This window comes from Pteronotus mesoamericanus, unplaced genomic scaffold (assembly GCF_021234165.1).
Source record: "Pteronotus mesoamericanus isolate MK-2021 breed Mesoamerican mustached bat unplaced genomic scaffold, CSHL_Meso_final scaffold_118, whole genome shotgun sequence".
NCBI classification, from domain to species: Eukaryota; Metazoa; Chordata; class Mammalia; order Chiroptera; family Mormoopidae; genus Pteronotus; species Pteronotus mesoamericanus.
Genome location: NW_026555301.1, coordinates 14,053,799 through 14,076,260, shown reverse-complemented (window position 1 = coordinate 14,076,260; position 22,462 = coordinate 14,053,799). Strand labels below are relative to the sequence as shown.

The following is a 22,462-nucleotide window of genomic DNA, read 5'->3' as shown; positions in this document are numbered from 1 at the left end:
ACTATAAAGGTAGGGCATAATTCACACTCCACTTCAAGGATAATTTGAACATTTACAAATGGATTTTATATAATTGCCCAAATCACAAAGCCTTAATTAGGTTTCAGTAATGGTGGGGGGGGGGGTGTGTGTGTGTGTGTGTGTGTGTGTGTGTGTGTGTGTGTGTGTGTGTGTGTGTGTGAAATCTGTCCTCTGTATCTATGAACTTGGTTGTGGGGTTTTGAAGGTGGGAGGTTTGGTGTATTTTTTATATTTAGATTCCACAGATAAGAGAGATCAGATGGTATTAGTCTTTCTTTATTTGACTTGTTTCACTTAGCATAATGCTCTCAAAGTCTATCCATGTTATTACAAATGGCAAGATTTTATTTTTTATGGCTGAATGATATTCTATTGTGTGTTTGTGTGTATGGATAGCACATTTTCTTTTTTCATTCATCCATAAATGGACACTTAAGTGTTTCTATATCTTAGCTATTATAAATAATGCTTCAGTAAACACTCAGGTACTTACGTCTTTTTGAGTTAATGTTTCATTTTCTTTAGATAAACACCCAAAATTGTAATTGCTGGATCATATGGTAAATTTAGTTTTATATTTTTGAGGCACCTCCTTACTGTTTTCCATAGTGGCTGTACCCATTACATTCCCACCAGCAGCGTATGAGGGTTCCTTTTTTCCACGTCCCTGCCAACCCTAGTTATTTCTTGTCTTTTTTATAATATCCATTCTAACAGGTATGAGGTAATATTTCATTGTGGTTTTGATTTGCATTTCCCTGATGATTAATGATGATAAGAATCTTTTCATGTATCGGTTGGCCACCTCTATATCTTCTTTGGAAAAATGTTCAGGTGTCTGTTCTTCTGCGCATTTTTAAATCAGATTGTTTGGGGGGTTTTTGCTATCCAGCTGTATAAGTTATTTACATGTTTTGGATATTAGCCTCTTATCAGATACATGATTTGCAAATCTTTCTTGCATTCAGCAAGCTGCCTATCATTGTGCTGATGGTATTCTTTCCTGTGCAGATGCTTTTTAGTTTGATATAGTCCTGCTTGTTAATTTTTCTTCTTGTTTCTTTCGCTTGTGGCGTCAGATTAAAAAAATTCTTCACTAACACTTTTGTCAAGGACATTACTGCCATGTTTTCTTCTAGGAGTTTTATGGTTCCAGGTCTAACATACAAATTTTTAATCCATTGTTAAGTTTTGAGTCATTTAATTGTTATAATAGCCCAGCGAGGTAGGTAAAATGACTAATTCCATTTTGCAAAAGATAAAATAGAAACCACAAGGGATTAAATAGCCTGCCCAAGGTCAGTCAGTGGCTAAGTAGTACATGCAGGATTTGAATCTGGTTATAGAACCTATGCTCCTAATAATTATACTTTGCTGCTGCTTTATGTGGAAGAAAGATTTATTTTCCCTTGAATTGAGCTTCAAGCCTTCTGTTTATAGCATAAAGGTAAAGGTCTGTAAAAGTACTTTGAAAAGGGAAATGTTATACAAATCCAGAATTATTTTGAGGATCTTCTTGGCCACCTGCCTCTACAATGGCGTCATGGGATGTGAATGTGGAGTTGATAGACTGTCCAGGCAAACAAATTTACATCGTTGGGCAAAAAAACTGAGTCCTTACCACTGAGAGCTGTCAGGAGCCCTCCTATGCCACAGATATTAGCAAGAAATGCTGTCAGAACACATCAGTGCTGTTCCAAACGTGTGGTTATTTCTGTTTTCTTGCTAGGAGGGCCTCACATCAAAGTACAGTTTCAAGCTTTACACCTCATGGTCATGGCACTGCCTGATGCCAACAGGGACACAGCCCAGGTATGTTTGTATTGACCTCATGGTTTGTCATTGGCTCTTACTGGTCAGAGGAGATGGCTCAGGTGAAAAACAAGTGAAAGGAAAAAGTGAAAAACAAGACAATTTACTAAGCCAGCTGAGCATGCTGCAAACCTGTTTCCTTTCCATGTTCCCATTGCTGTTCTCCTGAGGAAGCAGGAAAGAATGTAAATCCTTGAGTCTTACGTAAACATTTCAGTTTCATTCATTCAATCTATTAAGAGATACTCAGTATCTACCCCATGCCAGGCACTAGGCTAGGGTTAGGAGTAGGAAAGAGCAAAGATGGAGAACTTAAATGGAATAATGTCAGAATAATGTGAGAACATTATGTAAGTTGTAAATATAAAACTCTGTAATTTTGGTCCTTAGCTGCCCACTTCAGTCTAGTGGCAAAGATCTGATGAGTGTCCTTAGGGAGAAAATTTGAAATCACTGATATAAATAAATTTTTAAAAATCTTTGTGCCTTATAATTTATGAATTCAGTTCAATTTAAAGAGTCCTACAATCTCTGAATTTTAGAGATTACCTAATAGGATCTTTTCACTTTACCGATTAGGAAAATTAAGCTCAGAAAAATAATTTCTCCTTTAACATATAAGAGAACATTTGGTAGAATCCTATTCCATGATTCTTCATCCCAAATAGCCTTCCCTTTATTTCATATTCATTTCTTTACTGTGAATTGGTAAAAATCAAAGTTTATCTTGCTATTTTCATAGTGCTTCTATATACCACAGGAGATTTGTTATAAGCACAACAGGTGTGGAGAATCTTTGAAATGAAGTAAGGATGAGTTACAAGGAGCCAATAACTTTGAGGCCAGTAAAAATAATGCTAAAAACAAATATGATTCTTAATGCTACCTCTTATCAGACATTTCAGTTGGATGAGGACCTTTTCTCCTACATAGTAAAAGCAACTGTGTTAATTATACCATATGTCAATTATATTATATCCTCAATCCAGACATGGGGGAGGGCAGTGGCTATGGAATACATAGCCAGTACAATTTGGTAGTTTTTCAAAAACTGGAATTTATTAGTTTCTTTTTGGCTTTGTCTAAACAATGATCTTTTATCCAAAAAAAATGCATCTGGCAGCAGATATCTGGGTCAAAATGTTATATACCCTTTTATATAACTGATGATGCAGCAATTATCAAAAAATCCAATACATTTCTAACAGGAAATCCTCAAAAAACATTATGAGACTTGAGAAAAATCTCTATCTTTCTCTCTCTCTCCCCCTCTATCCCTTCTTCCTTCTTTCCCTCCCTCCCTCCTATTCTAACTTTTAACTGGAACTAAGAAAAGTTGGTGTGGTACAGAGATCAAGGCTCTGGCTCAAGAATCCAGTTTCCTCGGTTCAAATCCTGGCTCTGCCACTTAATGAGCTGATGATTGACAAAGCTCTCTGTCCTTCTCCACCTTAGTTTCTCATCTGTACAACTTAATAATAGTACCTACCTCACAGGATTTGGAATAATGATAAAGTCAGTGGATATATATGAAGTACTAAGAATAATACCTGGCTCACAATAGGCCCTCAAATAAATGCTAACTATTATTAGTATAGTGTGCTGTTTTCCCATTACAAATACTATAACAGAATTCAAACTTGAGGAATCTCCTTTTAGGATTTTGGTCCTCTTGGTGAATTTCAGAAGGTCTAATGAACACTTACACTTTGGTGGCTTAGCCAAACTTTTACTAACTTTTTTCAAATCTTTTTTTTTTTTTTTGACATTGCTAACAGCTGCACGTAAGCATTTTTCTTTGGTCTACTGAAGATTCCAAAATGGAAAAGCAACAGAAAAATGATACCCAAAAAGTAAAATTAAAAATTTTTTCACCTGTGTTTACATTAGGGCTGAGGGATGAGATAATTTATTTAAGAAATGGGTTTTCCTTTCACAAGAAAACATTACATAGTTTTTAATAGTAATACTTTAAATAAGGGTGTTTTCTAGAATTACTTTGTTCACAATGAAAATACATTACATTTTTTTTGAGATGCATTTTCTTTTCCTAGCTTACTATTTAATTTTAACATTTGTCAAACTTTTTTAAGATAAAAGAGAATAAGGCAAACTATTTTTCATAGAAACTTCAATATAATAAACTCCATAACAACTGTTTACATTTCTCATTAGCACTTTTAAGCAAGTAAAGGGGAATATGACGTTTAACCATTCTATGCTCTGACAATATTCTGGCTATTTCCCAGGGACACAGTAAATGGGTGTAGAAATAAGTGGCAGCAATCAGTGATGCATTTTGATAACTTACAGTAGTGTGACATAGTGCTCTTTCTTTTTAGGCCCTCATGACATTCTTTAATAAAGTGATTGCCAATGAATCCAAAAACCGAATGAGTATATGGAACATTTCAACTGTAATGGCACCAAACCTTTTCTTCAGTAGAAGCAAACATTCTGATTATGAAGAATTACGGTTAGCAAACACTGCAGCCCACATCATCCGCTTAATGCTTAACTACCAGAAAATACTGTGGAAGGTGAGTAACAGTGTGACTGATGTACTCCTTTGGAGTCTACCAGCACCCAGGAAATGTAAAGGCTCCATGAGCCAGCAATGCTCTCAGTCACAGGGAGGAAATATGAGAATATAATCCCAGGTTACCTGTGGCATGTTTATATACTCTTTAAGGGCTGCTCCTGAATATGTTCTCTCTATTAAATATGAATCCTAATAGTTTTTTTCTAATTTTTACAAGGACAAATGCCACAGTTCCAGGGTACTGAGTGGCCAAGAGTTACCATAACTAAAGACAGAATCTACCCGGGAGGTTTAATTCCGGTGTTTTCCTTCTAGTCAAGCGATTTTTATTCTCCAGGTCCCATCTTTCTTAATCACTCAAGTCAGAAAAATGAATGAAGCCACCATGTTATTAAAGAAGCAGCTCCCAAGTGTCAAAAAGTTGCTGAGGAGGAAAACCATAGAACGAGAGGTAATAACAATAAATAAGAGTGCAAATAGTGCTACTACCCAGGTTTTTATTTCTCCGAGGAAGGCACAAAGCAGCTTGTAACTGAGAGCCAAACATTGTATATTCTCACAAAGTGTCAGTCTTGCGACTAAACATTCTGGAAATTGTGTCCATGGCTGAGTACCATGGTCTTTTTATTTTGTTGTGCTTTTTGGTTGAGGTTCTTGAAATATCTCTGTCATGAAGACTATTTACTGTTTTACTCTGTTAAGTACTTAAGTATAGAATGGTTCTCACAAAAGCTAAAAGGTGATGTTTTAGTCCCTGTGAATTAGATTTAAGATCCCAATATTCAGTATATCTAATAAGTAGATAAAGAAATTTCTTTAATGATTGGATAGTGAAAAACTCTTATTCTCAAGTTGTTTTGTGTAAATTCATTGCATTCTGAAGAATATCACAGTAACAGTTGTTTGTGTGGAGGTGTGTAGCTGAAACAGGTTTCAGAAGAGTTACTTTTATTGCTTTAATTTCATTTGAGGGTGACTACGAGTGTCAGGCATAGCAATTGACCTTGAGGAAGATTTCCAACTTATTTGCCCTTAAAGGAATTAAACCTAATGTGGGAGACAAGTGTGTACAAGAGTTACAATTATGCATTAAGTGCAACATCAGCTGCGCACACAATGCGCGAGGGCCATACAGAAGAGAAAGATGTGCTCCAACATGGGAAATTGTGAGCAACTTTATGAAGGAAATAGCATTTGAGCTGCATGTTGAAGGATGGATCACATTTCAAAGGTAGAAAGGAAGGGAAATGTCATTCAGGGAACGGAGTGGTGAAAGCCCAGACAGTGGCGGGGTGGGGGGGGTGCTGGCTGATTTATCGCAATCGTGATAAATGGCTGTGCTCCCTCATCAGTTACAGGCAAAGTGACTTCAGATCAAGGAGAACCAACACATTTATATGAAAAAAGTATTTGTTTTGAGAAAAATTCACACAATAGAAAATTTACCATTTTAACTATTGTAAAATATAGAATTCATTAGTTTGAGTATATTCACAATGTCATGCAATCATCACCACTATCTAATTCCATAATATTTTCATCATTCCAAAAAGAAACCCCCAGCCGGTTAAGCACTCACTCCCTCCCTACAGTCTCTGAAAAACATTAATCTACTTTCTGTCTCTGAATTTACCATTCTTGACATATCATATAAATGGAATCATACAATAAATGGCCTTTTGTGTCTGACACCTTTCACTTAGTATAATGTTTTCAAGGTTTATCATATTGTAGCATATATAGTTACTTCATTTATCCCTTTTCTAAATTTGATTTTATCCTTCTTTTAAAAATAACTTTATTGAGATATAACCCACATATACAATTCACCCATTTAAATTATACAATTCAGTGATTTTAGTACATTTACAGATATGCGCAGCCAGTAACACAATCCGGAATATTTTATTATTTTAGAAAAAGAAATGTCCTTTGCCTATCATCTCCCTAACCCCACCCACCCCATTTCCACCCACCAGCCCTCAGCAGTAATTAATCTACTTTCTATCTCTATAGGGTTCCCTATTCTGGACTTTTAATGAATCAAAATAATATAATACATGGGTTTTTGTGGCTGACTTATTTTACTTAGCATATTTTTATGGTTCACCAACTGAACTTACAGTGTGTATCAGCACTTTTTTATGGCTGAATAATATTCCGTTATATGAATATACCACATAATATTTATCCATTTATGGACATTTAGGTTGGTTATACCTTTTAGCTACTGTAAACAATGCTGTTATTAACATTCATATATGAGTTACAGTGTGGATATATGTTTTCCACTCCTTTGGGTATATGCTGGGTCATATGGCTACCCTATGTTGAATCATCCAAGGAATTTCCACTGTTTTCCAAAGTGCCTGCCCAGTTTTACATTTGTACCATCAGTGTATGAAGATTCAACTTTCTCCAAATACCTTATTATCTGAATTTACTTATTCTAACAACCTAATAAGTATGAAGGGGTATCTTATTGTGGCTTTGATTTATATTTCCCTGATGGCTAATGATGTTGAACATCTTTTCATGTGCATATTGGCCATTTGTATTCCTTCATTAGAGAACTGTGTACCCAGATCATTTCACATTTTTGCTTGGGTTATGCGTATTTTTATTATGTTGTAAAAGTTCTTCAGATAGTGTAGATACAAGTCCATTATAATTTGAAAGTATTTTTTCCATTCTGTAGATTGTCGTTTCTGTTTTTTAGTTTGTACTTTGATGCACAAAGGTTTTTAATTATGAAAAAAATATAACTTATTAATTTTGTTGATCATGTTTTTGTTGTCATATCTAAGAATACTTTGTCAAATCCAAGATCATAAAGATTTAAACCCATGTTTTCTCCTAAGAATTTTATAGTTTTAATTTTTATATTTATGTCTTGGTTCCATTTTGAGTTACTTTTAATATATTACGTAGGGGTGCAAGTTCATTCTTCTGCATGTGGCTAACCAGTTATCCCTTGTTGAAAAGACTGTTGTTTCTCCAATGAATAGTCTTGGCACTGTTGTCAAAAATTAAATGATAATAGATATAAAAGTTTATTTCCGCAATATTAATTCTGTTCTATTGATCTATATGTTTATTCTCATGCCAGTACCATATAGTTTTAGTTAGTGTACCTTTGTTTTAAATTTTGAAATTGAAAGACGTAAGTACTTCAACTTTTTATTTTTCAAATAACTTTGGTTATTTTGGATTCCATGCATTTCCATATGAATTTTAGGATCAACATTTCCATTTCTGCAAAAAGAAAAAAAGGTGCTTGGAATTTCAATAGAGGTTGATTGACTATGCACATTAACTGGGAAGCATTTTCATTCTAATAATATCAAGTTTTCCAGTCTGTGAAAATTAGTCATCTTTACATTTATTTAGGTTTTGTTTAATTTTTTAATGTTTTACACTTTTCAGTGTATAAATCTTGGACTTTCTTGATCACACAGTATTTTTTGATACTATTGTAAATGAAATTGTTTTCCTAATTAATTTTTGGATGGTAAATTGTTAGAGTATGGAAATGAAACTGAATTTTATATACTGTATCTTTCATTTTTGCTGAATTCATTTATTAGTTCTAAAAGTATAGTTTTGTTTGTTTAGATTCTGTAATATTTTTTATATATAAGGTCATGTTTTCTGTGAACAGAGATAATTTTCCTTCTTCCTTTCCAATCTGGTTGCCTTTTATTTAGTTAGTTTTTCTTGCTGAATTGCCCTGGCTAAAATTTTCGGTAAAATGTAAGCAAGAAGGCAGGAGCAGAGATCTTTGTCTGATGTCTGATCTTAAGGGGAAAGCTTTCAGTCTTTTACCATTAAGTATGAGGATACAATATATGTGAGTTTTTCACATTCCCTTTATATTTTGAGGAAACTCCCTTTTATTCTTACCTTTGGGGGGTGTTTTATCATGAAAAGGAGTTAAATGATCTCAAATGCTTTTTTCCCCATCTTTTGAGATGACCATTGTTTTTTCTTCATTCTATTAATATGGTATGTTTTATTGACTGTTTTTTATATGTCAAACTAACCCTGCATTCTTGAGAAAAAAGCTAGTTGGCCAAGGTGTATAATCCTTTCTAATATGCTGCTTGACAAGTTGCTAACTAGTACTTTGTTGAGTATTTTTACATTAACATGTAGAAAGGATATTATTAGTCTGTAGTTTTCATGCCATGTCTTTGTCTGGCTTTGGTAACAAGGTAATACTGGCTTTATAGAATGAGTTAAGAAGTGTTTCCTCTTTTCTGTATTTTGGAAGAGCTGAAGAATGATTAGTTTTAAATCTTTAAATGTGTGGTAGAATTCACTACCAGAAACTATGTGGTCCTGGACTCTTATTTGTAGAAATATTTTTGCTTTCTAACTCCACCTCTTTATGGGCTATGGCTCTATTCAGATTTTCTTTTTTTAAAAAATTAATTAATTTTTTTCAAATACATTTGTCTCTGCCTACCCCCCACCACTTTCCCTTGCCCCCTCCCTCCTTCCCTCCCTCAGCTCTTCCCCTTTGGTTTTGTCCATGAGTCCTTGCTATATGTTCCTTGACTTTCCCCTTCCCTTCCCTTTCCCCTGCCTCCACACCCTCCTTGCCTCTTGTCTCTGTTGGTTTCTTTTCCTTTCAGTGTGGCTGGTCTTATTTTCCTGGCATCTTTGTATTGTTGGTTAGGTTCCACTTATAGGTGAGATCATATGGTATTTGTCTTTCGCCCCCTGGCTTATTTCGCTTAGCATAATGCTCTCCAGTTCCATCCATGCTGTCGCGAAGTTTAGGAGTTCTTTTTTTCTTTCTGCTGCATAGTATTCCATTGTGTAAATGTACCATAACTTTTTGATCCAATCATCTACTGATGGGCATTTAGGCTGCTTCCAGCACTTGGCTATTGTAAATTGTGCTGCTATGAACATTGGGGTGCATAGGTTCTTCTGAATTGGCGTTTTGGGATTCTTAGGGTATAGTCCCGGCAGGGGAATTACTGGATCAAAGGGCAGTTCCATTTTCAGCTTTTTGAGGAAATTCCACACTGCTTTCTACAATGGCTGCACCAGTCTGCATTCCCACCAGATTTTTTATTTCTTCTCGAGTCAGTATAGGTTGTGTTTTTAGGATTTTGCTTATTTCATCTTGGTTATTTAACTGTTGATATACAAATTGCTCATAGTATTCTCTTACATTCCTATTTATTGCTGTAAATTCGGTAATTCTGTTAGTAATATCTGTACTTATATTCCTGGTTAATAATTTGAATTTTATTTTTTCTTGGTCAGCTAGCTAAAACTTTGTCAATTTTGTTGATCTTTTTGTGAAGAATCAACTTTTGTTTCATTAATTTTCTCTATTCACTAGTCCTTATTAAAACTCTAATTTTTATTATTTTCTTCCTTATGCTTGTTTTTGAGTTTCATTTTCCATTTTTTAGTTTTTTTAAGGCAAAAGATTAGATTATTGATTTGAGAATTTTTTTAAATTATAGACTTTTACATCTATAAATTTTCCATCTCAAAAGTTTCAGTATGTTATATTTCATTTTTGTTTATTTCAGAGAATTTTCAAGTTTCCTTTTTTATCCATTGGTTACTTATTGTTTAATTTCCAAATATTTGTAAATTTTCTAAAATTCCTTCTGTTAATAATTTCTAATTTAATCACATTATCGTTGAAGAACATACTTTGTATTATTTTGATATTTTAAACTGTGTTGAGACTTGTTTTGTGGTCTAACATATTGTTTATCCCAGACAATGTTTTATGTGTACTTGAGAAGAATGGATTCTACTAATGTTGGGTGGAGTGTTCTAAAGATGCCTCTTAGCTCTACTTGATTTAGAATGTTCTTCAAGTTTTCTATTTTCTTTCTGATCTTCTGTTTAGTCTATTTCCCCATTAATAAAAATGAGGTATTAAAGTGTCCAACTATTGTAAAACTATTTCTCCCTTCAATTTTTTTTTTTTTTTTTTTGCTATATGTCTTACTTACATGGTTGTGTTCCCCAATTCCTCCATTACTGCCTTCATTTGTATTTTCAAGTGTATCATCTCAATTCTCTTGTTTCTTTTGCTATATATGTTTGAATTATTAGGCTAGCTGAAAAGTTTGGTTTTTTTCCTCTGAGATGGCTCTTGTAGCACTTAGTTGTATTTAACTTCATTACGGTTTTGTTAGATTGTATTGTGACAGCTGTCATATGAGCATGTGTTTTTAAAAAACAAAAATTGGTGAGTTTCTGTGCAGCCATTTTAATGTTGAAGATGGAAGAAAATAAGTAATATTTTTGGCATATTATGCTTTATTATTTCAAGAAAGATAACAACACAACTGAAATGCAAAAAAAATTTTGCAGTTTATGGAGAAGGTGCTGTGACTGTTCAAATGTGTCAAAAGTGGTTTGTGAAGTTTTGTGCTGGAAGATTTCTTGCTGGACAATGCTACACAGTTGGGTAGACCGGTGGAAGTTGATAGCAATCAAATGAAGACATTAATTGAGAACAGTCAACGTTACACCATACAGGAGAGAGCCGACACACTCAAAATATCCAGATCAAGAACTGAAAATAATTCACACCAGCTTGGTTATGTTAATTGCTTTGGTGTTTGGGTTCCACATAAGTTAAGTGAAAAAACCTTCTTGACTGTATTTCCTCATGAGATTCTCTACTTAAACATAACAAAGACATTCCATTTTTAAAACAGATGATGAAAAGTGGATACTTTACAATGATGTGGAATGGAAGAAATCATGGGGCAAGTGAAGTGCTCCCCCACCAACCACACCAAAGACCAGTCTTCATCCAAAGAAGGTGACGTTGTGTATATGGTGGAACTGGAAGAGAGTCCTCTATTATGAAGAGCCCTTTTGGGGAAAACCAAATGATTAATTCCAAAAAGTACTGCTCCCGATCAGACCAACTGAGAGCAGCATTCGACAAAAAGCATCCGGAATTAGTCAATAGAAAACACATAATCTTCCATCAGGATAGCGCAAGACTGCATGTTTCTTTAATAACCACACAAAAACTGTCGCATCTTGGCTGGCAAGTTCTGGTTCATCTGCCATATTCATCACACATTGTACCTTCATGTTTCTGTTTATTTCAGTATTTACAAAATTCTCTTAATGGAAAAAATTTCAATTCCCTGGAAGACTGTAAAAGGTACCTGGAACAATTCTTTGCTCAAAAAAACATAAAAAGTTTTGGGAAGATGGAATTACAAAGTTGCGTGAATGGTGGCAGAAAGTAGTGGAACATAACAGTGAATAGCTGGTCAGTAGTTACTGGTGAAAATGAAAAAATGTGTCCTTTTGCACATAAGAACCAAACAAACTTTTTGGCTACCTCAATATTTCCCTAGTGGTTGCACTGGATATTACGAATAATATCTTAATTTGAAAAAATCTATTTTGTATTAATAGCACCTTAAACTCAATTGTATATAAAAACTTTCCTACATACCTCTCTTGCCCCTATTTCCTGGTGTTGCCACAAATTATATGTTTATAAATTGTGTTCTAATCAATATAGGCTTATAATGAAAGCTTTCTGCATGTGTCTTTTAAATAAGATTGGGGAAAAAATGGATTTATAAACAAAAAATACATTGATTTTTTTATATTTACCTATATATTTACCTTTACTGGTATTCTTTATTACTTTATGTGGATTTGAGTTACTGTCCTTTTATTTCAGCCTGAAGTACTCTCTTTATCATTTCTTCTAGGGAAAGTGTGCTAACAATGAACACTCTCAGCTTTTGTTTATCTGAGAATGCCTTAGATTCTCCATTTTTAAAAGGATTGTTTTGCCAGAGAGAACTTTAGTTGACAGTTTTTTCTTTGACCTCTGAATATGTCATTTCACTATCTCCTGGATTCCATGGTTGTACTTGGGAAATTAGCTGTTAATCTTATTGAGGTTTTTGTGTGTGTGTGTGTGATGAGTTACTTTTTCTTGCTGCTTTTAAAATTCTCTTGGTCTTTCAACAGTTTGGTTATAATGTATTTTGGTGTGAATCTCTTTGAGTTTTATTTGGAGTCTGATGAGCTTTTTGGATAGGTAGATCAATGTGTTTGAGCAAATTTGTGAATTTTTAGTCATTTTTACTTCAAATATTCTTTCAGTTCCTTTATCTTTTCTCCTTCTGGGACTTTTATTATGTATATGTTGGTGCATTTGATGTTGTCCCACAGTTTCTCTTAGAGTCTGTTTTTTTTCCTTCATTATTTTTTCTTTCTATTTCTCAGACTGGATAATCTTAATTGACGTTTCTTCAAATTTGCTAATTTTTTTCTTCTGCCTCCTTAAATATGCTGCTGAATTACCTAGTGTATTCTTTTTATTTCATTTGGACTTTTAGCTCCAGAAATTCTATTTAATCCTTTTTATAATTTCTGTTTTTATTCTCAAATTGATGAGATATCATTTTCATTTGTTTTAGTTCTTTAGCCATGAGTTCCATTAGTTCTTTAAACAAATTTAAAATAGCTGATTTGAAGACTTTTTCTAATAAGTATAATGTTCAGATTTCTTTAAGGAGTTTCTTCTAAAACTATTGAAACTGATTTTTTTTTCAGTATATGGGCCATATTTTCTTGCCATTTTTGCCTGCCTCATAATTTTTTATTGAATGGACATTTGAACGTTATAATGTGGCAAATGTGAAAATAAGATTTTCCTTTTCCCCCAGGGTTGTTGCTGCTATAGTAGCTATTGTGCCCTGGTTTAGTCATTTTGATTTTGTGAAGTCTATATTCTTTGTTTTTTGTGGCTACTGAAATCTCCCTTCCATTAGCTTAGTGATTAGCTAATGTTTGAACAGAGATTTTCTTAAACAGCTGTAACCAAAAAAGCTCCAAGTCTTTGCTGATGAGTTCTCTGTGTTTGTTGGGGCACATCTTTAACACTCAGGCAGCTTTTAACTGCCTAAATCTTCACTTTCTCCTTCGACAGAGCCTGAATGTCAACTAGAGGGCGGGGTTTAAGTTCTTTTCAGGTCTCTTCTGAACACGTGCACAGCCCTGGACATGCACATGGCCTTCTGGATCCTCTAAAACATATTGGAGCTTTGCACAGCCCTCATTCCTCAAAGTACCTCAATTTCTAGGCTTGCCTCCAAAGCTTCTTAGTTTCATGTTTTCCCCAATTCTTGTCCACTACATCAGGCAGCAGTGACTAAAACATTTCCCTGTAGGTATTTTAAACATTATACCATTTTAGCACTGATCAAGTTCCAAGCTAGGCAAGCCAAAGGCAAACCTTTTGAACCAGTCCTCCAGGGAACCACCAGACAGTCCTTCTGCTTCCTCTGGTACCTGTACCAGGAATGCAGGCTGCTGTATTCAAGGTTATCACTGAGCTAGGGAACAGAGATTGGAAAAGTGTAATTTAAAAAGCCACAAAACTTACTGCTCTTACCAAGATTCAACTGTTTTCTGACTTAAGTATTCCCCTGATTGCAAACTTTGGTTTGGTATCTGGAGTTCTGGAAATGTTGATACTGGCAGTTTGAGCCAGTTTATTCATTGCTTTTCTGGAAGGACAGACTTTTGGACTCCTTACTCTGCCATTTACACTGTGAAAAATTTTAATGTCAAAATTATGATACACTCAGAGCTGAAACTGAGGTCAGGTCAGGCTTTACCATACAAGTCTGAGTGAATTAAAGTTTTTTTTCCCCCTGAATTTCAACTTTATTATAAAGCTAGGGGGATAATGTTATCTATCTCACAGAGTTTTCATTAGCATCAACTGATGATAATGTGTGTATAAAGCACTTTGTAAATTGTCCAATGCTATAGGAATGCCAATTATTTTAATGTTTTAATTGTAAATTAGAACTAAGGTAGAATTTAAAAGTTATAAGTACCATAAAAGCAACACTTAAAGATGAAGAAACAGTATTTCTTCAGTTCTATTGTACTCTACCATGCTTTTAATTAACTTTTATTTGAATAGACAGCTCATCACTAGGTTACAAAATTCAAAAAGAAAGAAAGACTATAGGATAAAAATTGGCCACCTTGACTTCACCTCCCAGGGACAAATAATGTTACCAATGGACAGGTTGTGTGTGCTCATGAACTTGCAGGTGTATATACTTCCAGAGAAGCACTGCACATACAAGCAAATATAAGTCAGTATTCTTCCCCCTTTTTACATGAATGATAACACACATGAAACACTGTCCTCATCTTGTGTTACTGACTTAAGAAATCATGGTGATTATTTCACATAGATCCACAAAGCGTTCTTCTCTGGTTCTTCTCCATGGACACGTCATAATTTATTCAGGCCATCCCAGATTATTGAACACTTAAATTGTATCCAGAATTTTGCTATTAAGATTTTTGCAAGTGAAGAAACTTGTATGTTATTTCTCAAAAAAGATATATTTGTATCATAAATGTATAGATATGCATTTTATAATTTAGTAAATATTCCAAAATGTTTTCCATAAGATTGTACCATTTTATACTTCCAACAACAGCATATGCTTGTTTTTCTAACATTAATCTTAAAAACTAAATGTGTTTTATTTAGGTTACCAGCCCTAAAACTTCAAAGGTACTACAAAAATCACCCTCTTTAAGAAGAATGGTAAGAAAACAGAGAATTTTATTTCCTCCCTAATTATTAACCTCCTACATAGTAGGCAGGGGATACAATGAGCCAGGGGCACTCTGTCCCATCCCAAATCTATATCCCTTCCCTACATTTCTTGCCATGCTCTCTTGGTTCTTGCAGAGAACAGTAAAAGAGCCCTATTAGACCTGATCCTACTTTAAAACATTTTGTATTAGTTTTCTTGTGCTGCCATAACAAAGCAGCACAAACTGGGTGGCTTGAAACAATAGAAATTTACTCTCCCATAGTTCTGGAGGCTCAAAGTCCAGAATCAAGGTATTGGTTTGTTTCTTAGGGCTTTGAAAGAAGGACCTCATTTGATGTCATTTCTAGATTTTTGTAATGCCAACAATTCTTGACACTCTGTAGCTTGCCAGTGCAGTCCAATCGCTGCCTCCATCTTTCTATGGCATTCACCCTGTGGATGTGTCTCTGTCTTCTCTCCTCTTATAAGGACGCCAGTCATATTGGATTAAGGGCCTACTCTACTCCAATATGAGATCATCTTAACTAATTATATCTGCAATGACCCTATTTCCATATAAGGTCATATTCTCAGGGCTTGGGAGTTAGGACTTCCACATATATGTGTGGGGGACACAATGCAAGATATAACATACTCATTCTAGGGTAGATACTGAGTCAGCTCCCATAATCCTACATCAACAATACCATCCTTTGAGAATACAGAGATTTAAAATGATTAGCTGAGGAGTAGCCAGACCCTCAAACAAATAAAAATTTATTTCTGTTCATCTCTAGAGAATTAAACTTTAAAACACTCAAAATTTTGAAGCAAGCAAATTTTACAGTCAATCCTGACAAAACAGAAATTTCTGTTAATTAGAGAGCAACAGTTTTTGAGTATTTCATTTAGATGAGAGCTTGAAAGTGCCCAAGCCAATCATAACATGTGAAAGCAGAGACATTCTCTTCCCCAGGAACAGGCCATGCTCTGCTCTCCACGGTGCTATCAGTGCGCTTTGAGGGAACAAGTTCCAAGTGCCCATCTGGAATTAACTTTGGGCTGACTGAAGAAAAGGGATATTTAAAAAGTCGTTTTCTAAAGATCTTTGAATGGTTCAGAAGATTAATCTTAAAATATATGGAAATAAAGATTTCTGCTTACAGTAGGATGATTTAAAGCATCATTCAAGGAAATGTAGTAGTAGTAACATTAGATTTCTATTCATTAAATAGCCCAGTTCTACTTCTCACAATTTTTAAGGCAGTGTATAAGACCTAAGCATGTAGTGACAGTAAAATCCTAGGTTAAGTTTTGTCAAATCTCCTGTTAAAAAGAAAGAAGTGTTTCATTCTGGTTAAATACTAGTCATGTTTCCATGTTTTCCTCATTCAGAGTGCCACTGATTTTTATGTCTTAAGTACAGTCATTGAACTGATGTCCATCCTAGTTTGACAGAATGTGCTGAATTTTTCCTCATTGGCAGTCTGACGTGCCGGAAGGAGTCATAAGAGTCCATGCTCCACTTCTGTCGAAGGTGTCCATGGCCATTCAACTCAATAGTCAAACCACAGCCAAAGACATACTGGCAAAATTTCAATATGAGAACAGGTGAGTAAGACAAAATGTCTCTGTACAAAGACGATAGACTTTTATCAGATGAGTAATTTTCCAGGAATTTACAAATTTGGCCTCTTTGAAAAATTCGAACCTATTACTTTGGAAGCTTTACCAACAGATGAGGAGTCAAATGTACAGCAAGAAGTTAGTAAACTAAAGAATGGTCAATAACATGAGTTTTGTATTTTTAAAGGAATTTTTATAAGTGGGATTCTTTATTTTCTTCTTTTAATTGAAGTATAATTAGCATATAACATTTGTTTCTGATATGCAACAGAATAACTTGATTTTTAAAAAATATTGTTTATTCTATTACAGTTGTCCCAATTTTCCCCCTTGCCCTCCTTCACCCAGCCCACCCCCTACTTCCATAGTCAAATCCCCACTCTGTTGTCCATGTCCATGGGTCCTTCATACATGTTCTTTGACTAATCCCTTCACCTTCCTTCACTCAGTCCCTGCCTCCCCCATCCCCTTTTACAGCTGTCAGTCTGTTCCATGATTCTATGTTTCTGGTTCTATTTTGCTCACTAGCTTATTTTGTTCATTAGATTCCTATTATAAGTGAGGTCATATAGTATTTGTCTTTCACTGCCTGCTTATTTCACTTACCGTAATAGTCTCCAGTTCCATCCATGCTGTCACAAAAGGCAGGAATTCCTTCTTTCTTTCTGCTGCATAATATTCCATTGTGTAGATACACCACAGTTTTTTTATCCACCCATCTACTGATAGGCACTTCAGCTGTTTCCAAATCATGGCTATTGTAAATAGTGTTGCTATGAACACGGAGGTACATAAATTCTTTTGAATTGGTATTAATAACTTGATATTTGTATACATTGCAAAATGATCACTGCAGTAAATCTAGTTAACATTTGGCCCCGCATATAGTTACAGCATTTTTCTCTTGTGATGAGAACTTTTAAGATCTACTCATTTATCAACTTTTAAATATGCAATATAGTATTCATAACTGTAATCATCATGCTGTATATTACATCACCATGACTTACTTATTTTATAACTGGAAGTTTGTACCTTTAGGAGGACCGCCTGCATCCATTTCCCCTACACCTCCTTAAATTGGCTACTATCAATCTTTTCTCTGTATCTGTGAGATTAGTTTTTGTGTTCTTTTGTTTTCATTTTTTAAATTCCACATAAAAGTGAGATCATGTGGTATTTGTCTTTATCTACATGGCTTATTTCACTTAGTATAACACCTTCAAGCTCCATCCATGTTATTGCAAATGGCAAGATATCATTTTTGATTGTTGAATAATATTCCATTATATATTTCATATTTTCTTTATCCACTTATCCATCAGTGAACACTTAGGTTGTTTCCATATGTTGGTTAATGTAAATAATGCTGCAATGAACATGGGAATACATATATCTTTTCAAGTTAGTGATTTTTTTTTCCTTTGGATAAATACTCAGAAGTGGAATTGCTGGATCATATGGTAGTTCTATTTTTAATTTTTGGAGGTGCCCCCATACCGCTTTCTTTAGTGACTGAGCCAATTTACATTCCCATCAGCAGTGCACAAAGGGTTTTTTTTTCTTCACAACATCGACAACACTTTTTTTTTCTTTTTGATAATAGCAGTTCTAACAGGTCTGAGGTTATATCTCATTGGAGTTTTAATTTGCATTTCTCCAATAACTAGTAACATTAAGCATATTTTCATGTACCTGTTAGCTATTTGATTATCTTTTTTGGAAAAATTTTCAGATCTTCTGCTCATTTTTTAATTAAATTGCTTTTTTGCTATTGAGTTATATGAGTTCTTTATGTATTTTGGATATTAACCTGTTATTAGATATATGATTTGCAAATATTATGTCGCATTCCATGGGCTGCCTTTTTTTTGATGGTTTCCTTTGCTATGCAGAATCTTTTTAGTTTGACAGAGCCCCACTTGTTTATTTTTGTATCTATTGCTTTTGATTTTGGTGTCAGAGTCAAAAAAATCATTGCCAATACCAATGTCAGCATTTTCTTCTATGAGTTTTATGGTTTTAGGTCTTACATTCAAGCCTTAATCTACTTTGAGTTGATTTTTGTATAAGATTTCTAATGGGATTCTTAATAGGAAACCTTTTCTGTCTTGATGTTTTCATTTACTCAATGAGTTTTACTTTTTATTAGAATAAAATTATAGCAGGTTAGTTTTGTAGATCTCTTGATAGCTTTACAGGAGTATCATAATTTCAGGCTCCAGTGGGCTTTAACATGCCAATATCAGATAGAGTTTATGTAGTTAAGTGAACATCACCTGTTGCTTTCCTTAAAATATACTATCAATAAACTTTGGGATTAGGATGATATTTACAAAAAATATTTTGCATATCGGCCATTAAAGAGGATAAATAATCATTTTTGGTTTGGCATGCTTATTCAAGGATAAACATTTTCCCTCAGATTTCTAAAAGATGAGAAGCACTCATTTAAACCTGTTCACTAGAGAGCAGTACAGTTTGATGGTCTCTAGTTAAACTCTGATATCCTTAAAAAGGAGCTTTCAAATCATATGAAAAAGGAGCATCTGTGTTGAGCAAAAAAAAAAAAGCCAGTTGCAAAAAAAATTATATACTGCAAGACTCCATTTATATAATATTTTTGAAATTTAAAAATTTTAGAAACGGAAGATAGATCAATGGATTCCAGAGGTTGGGGAGATGTCATTTTGAGGAAAGGGTGGAGATGGGTGTGGTTAAAAAGAGCAACACAAAATACCTTTGTGGTATTGGGACTGGCACCTTGACTGTGGGGGTCAACAAAGGAACCTCTAGATAATTATACTGAACTTAATACACACACAACAGAGTACAATTAAAATGATGAATCTGAATAAGATGAGAAGATTGTATTAATGTCAATATCCTGATTGTGATATTATACCATAGTTTTATAAAATCTTATCACTGGGGAGAACTGGGCAAAGAATAATCTGTCTGTATTATTTCTTACAAATACATGTAAATCTACAATTATCTCAATAAAATTTTCAATTAAAAGAAAAACAGGACTAGCCTATAAAAGTAATCTATACTGTTAGAAATCAGAATGGTGATTTTCTGTGAGGGTGAAATGTTAGTGACTCAGAAGACATATGACAGACACTTCTACAAAGTCCCTTTTTCAGAAATGGGGGCTGGTTACATGGTATGTGCACTTTTTGTATGTTTTCTACTTTAAACACACACACGTGTGTGTGTGTGTGTGTGTATGTGTGTGTGAAGCTTACATAAAAAAAAGAAGAGTAGACAAAAGCCTCAGGAATGCCAAACATTTACTCTTCTCTGCCACTGGCCCTGGTACCTAAAACACTGTGAATAGTTATCACTAGGCAGTAAGTAGTAGAGGGACTTGACATTCCATTCGAGGCATGTGGGCATCCATCAGATTTTTACTTATATGTGTTACAAAGTCATCTCATATGCTCTTGTACAACATTTGTAGAAAGAAAACTTTGGACATCCATGAGCCCCCCCCAAAAAAATGACCCTTGATCTAAACCTCACATCTTATACAAAAATTAACCCAAAATGGATTACAGAGTTAAATGGAAAACATAAAACTTTTAGAAAATTACTTACGACAAAACCTTTGTGATACAAAGCTAGTGAAGAATTTTTAGACTTAACATTGAAACCAAGATTCATAAGATATAAAAATTTATAAGTTGGACTTCATCAAAATTTAAATGTACACTGAAAGATCCCATAAAAAGAATGAAAAGCTAAAGAATTGAAGAAAATATTTACAAACCACGTATCCAATAAAGGTCTATTTTCTAGAATACATAAAGAACATTCAAAACTCAATAGTTAAAAAACACACGCACAAAACAATCTAGTGGTGTGGCTCAGTTTCCAGTTTGGGTGGGCATCATCCAGCAAAGAGAAAGGTCACTGGTTTTATTCCAGGTCAGAGCACATGCCTGGGTTGCAGGTTTGGTCCCTGGATGGGGCACGTATGAGAGGCAGTCGATCAGTGTTTTTCTCCCTCTTTCTCCCTCTCTTTCCTTCTCTCTAAAAATAAATTAAAAAATACAATATATTTTCTAAACAATCTACTCTGAAAATGGGCAAAAGACACAAACATTTCACCAAAGAGGATATACAGATGGCAAATATACACGTGAAAAAATGTTTAGTATCTTTCATCATTAGAAACCCATGAGAATGGCTAAAATAAAAAATAGTGTCAACACTAAATAATGGCAAGGACACAGAGAAACTTGATCACTCATACATTGCTGATGGGAATGTAAAATTGTACAGTCACTCTGTAAAACAGTTTAATAGTTTCTTGTAAAACTAAATATGCAATTACCATGTGAAACTAGCATTCACACTCTTGGGCATTTATCCCAAGGAAATTAAGACTGTTCCCACAAAATGCTGTGCACAAATGCTTATAGCAGCTCTATTTATAATAATCAAAAGCTGGGGAAAAAAACCCAGATATTCTTTAACAGGTAAATGGCTGAAGAAATTATGGTACATCCTTACCATGGTTTGCTGCTCAACAATAAAAATTCAACAACTTGGGTGAACCTCCAGGGATTTATGCCGATTGAAAAAAGCCAATTCAAAAGAGTTCTCTACTGTACATTTCCATTTACATAACATTTTGAAATGACAAATTTATAGACACGTAAAATAGAGGGATAAAGAATGGAGGTACAGATAGGGATGGGAAGAGGAGGGTGGATGTAGCTATAAAAGGGAAGTGAGGTTCATTGCAGTGATGGGCATGTTCTGTATCTTAACTGAATCATTATTAGCATTCTCATTGTGATACTGTGCTAGTCTTTCAAGATTTTACTATTAGAGGAAACTGGGTAAAGGGAACACAGGATCTGTTTGTATTATTTCTTACAAATATATGCAAATTTATAATTATTTCAGTAAGTTTTTAAATAAAGGAGATGTACATATTCTTCCTCAAAATAGAGAATGAGAAGAATCTTTTTGAAAAAAAACTAAGCTGAAACTCATTCCTGAGTGAGATAGAGATCAGAAAGGGTTTTTCCAGACTCTTCCACCTCAGCATTCTAGTCTGGCATAGAAAAATTAAATTGGGTAGTCATTTTCTCTGACTTTTATTATAGAGCAAAGACATGCAATGAAATCAATATAAGACAATTAGCAAAGTATTAATTAGTCAAGCTTAGAAATGTGACTTGGGCTGAGGAGAGAATCCCATTCAATTTTTGGCAAATATGGAAATGAAACCTGACTTCTTTTGAACTGAGAGTACTGTGACCAATGACAAGGCAATATTGCACATCCAGCTGCTCCTTGGCCAGCTTTATATGTCAGTAATAGTTACCTCTCAAATGGGACTGACAGGTGTGGATAAAACGGGCTCCGGGTTGCTGTAGAGCCTTGCAGCATCCATCTTGGTTTGAAAAAGTCCTGTCTTCTCTGTGCCTCAGATGCTTATTTGTGTGAAACAAATACAAAAAAATTGTTTTTATCATAACTTCAGTCATAATAATTTGTGGGATGTATTTCACTCAAGGCAGAATGAATTGTTTATTGCCATGGTTATTTAATCTAAAGATTTACCTCAGGTTATGAAAGGCTTAAAATTATATTGCTTTCTCCTTTTTTCAGTCATGGTTCTTCAGGATGCATTAAAATTCAGAACCAAAGGTTATATGAAATTGGAGGAAATATAGGTAAGGATCCTTTAACAATTTTTATTCCTAAATTCTCTGATTACTCTAAAAGAAATATGATGCTATTATTATAAAAATGTATTTTACAAGTTTCTTATATATAAATTCAGAATCAGTAAGGTTCTGATTTTTTTTAATCTCATATAAGAACAGTATGACTTTCCTAA

General features: G+C 34.3%; 1 protein-coding gene across 1 annotated transcript in view; it reads left to right on the top strand.

The window, feature by feature from the left end:
- ARHGAP28 (Rho GTPase activating protein 28) overlaps nucleotides 1-22,462 on the top strand; it is a 201,353-nt gene that overhangs the window by 176,483 nt on the left and 2,408 nt on the right. Inside the window, exons 13-18 of the mRNA XM_054587388.1 lie at nucleotides 1,751-1,833; nucleotides 4,176-4,373; nucleotides 4,713-4,826; nucleotides 14,925-14,981; nucleotides 16,460-16,584; nucleotides 22,231-22,295. Coding sequence (XP_054443363.1) covers nucleotides 1,751-1,833; nucleotides 4,176-4,373; nucleotides 4,713-4,826; nucleotides 14,925-14,981; nucleotides 16,460-16,584; nucleotides 22,231-22,295 — 642 coding nt within the window. The remainder of the gene's footprint in view (nucleotides 1-1,750; nucleotides 1,834-4,175; nucleotides 4,374-4,712; nucleotides 4,827-14,924; nucleotides 14,982-16,459; nucleotides 16,585-22,230; nucleotides 22,296-22,462) is intronic.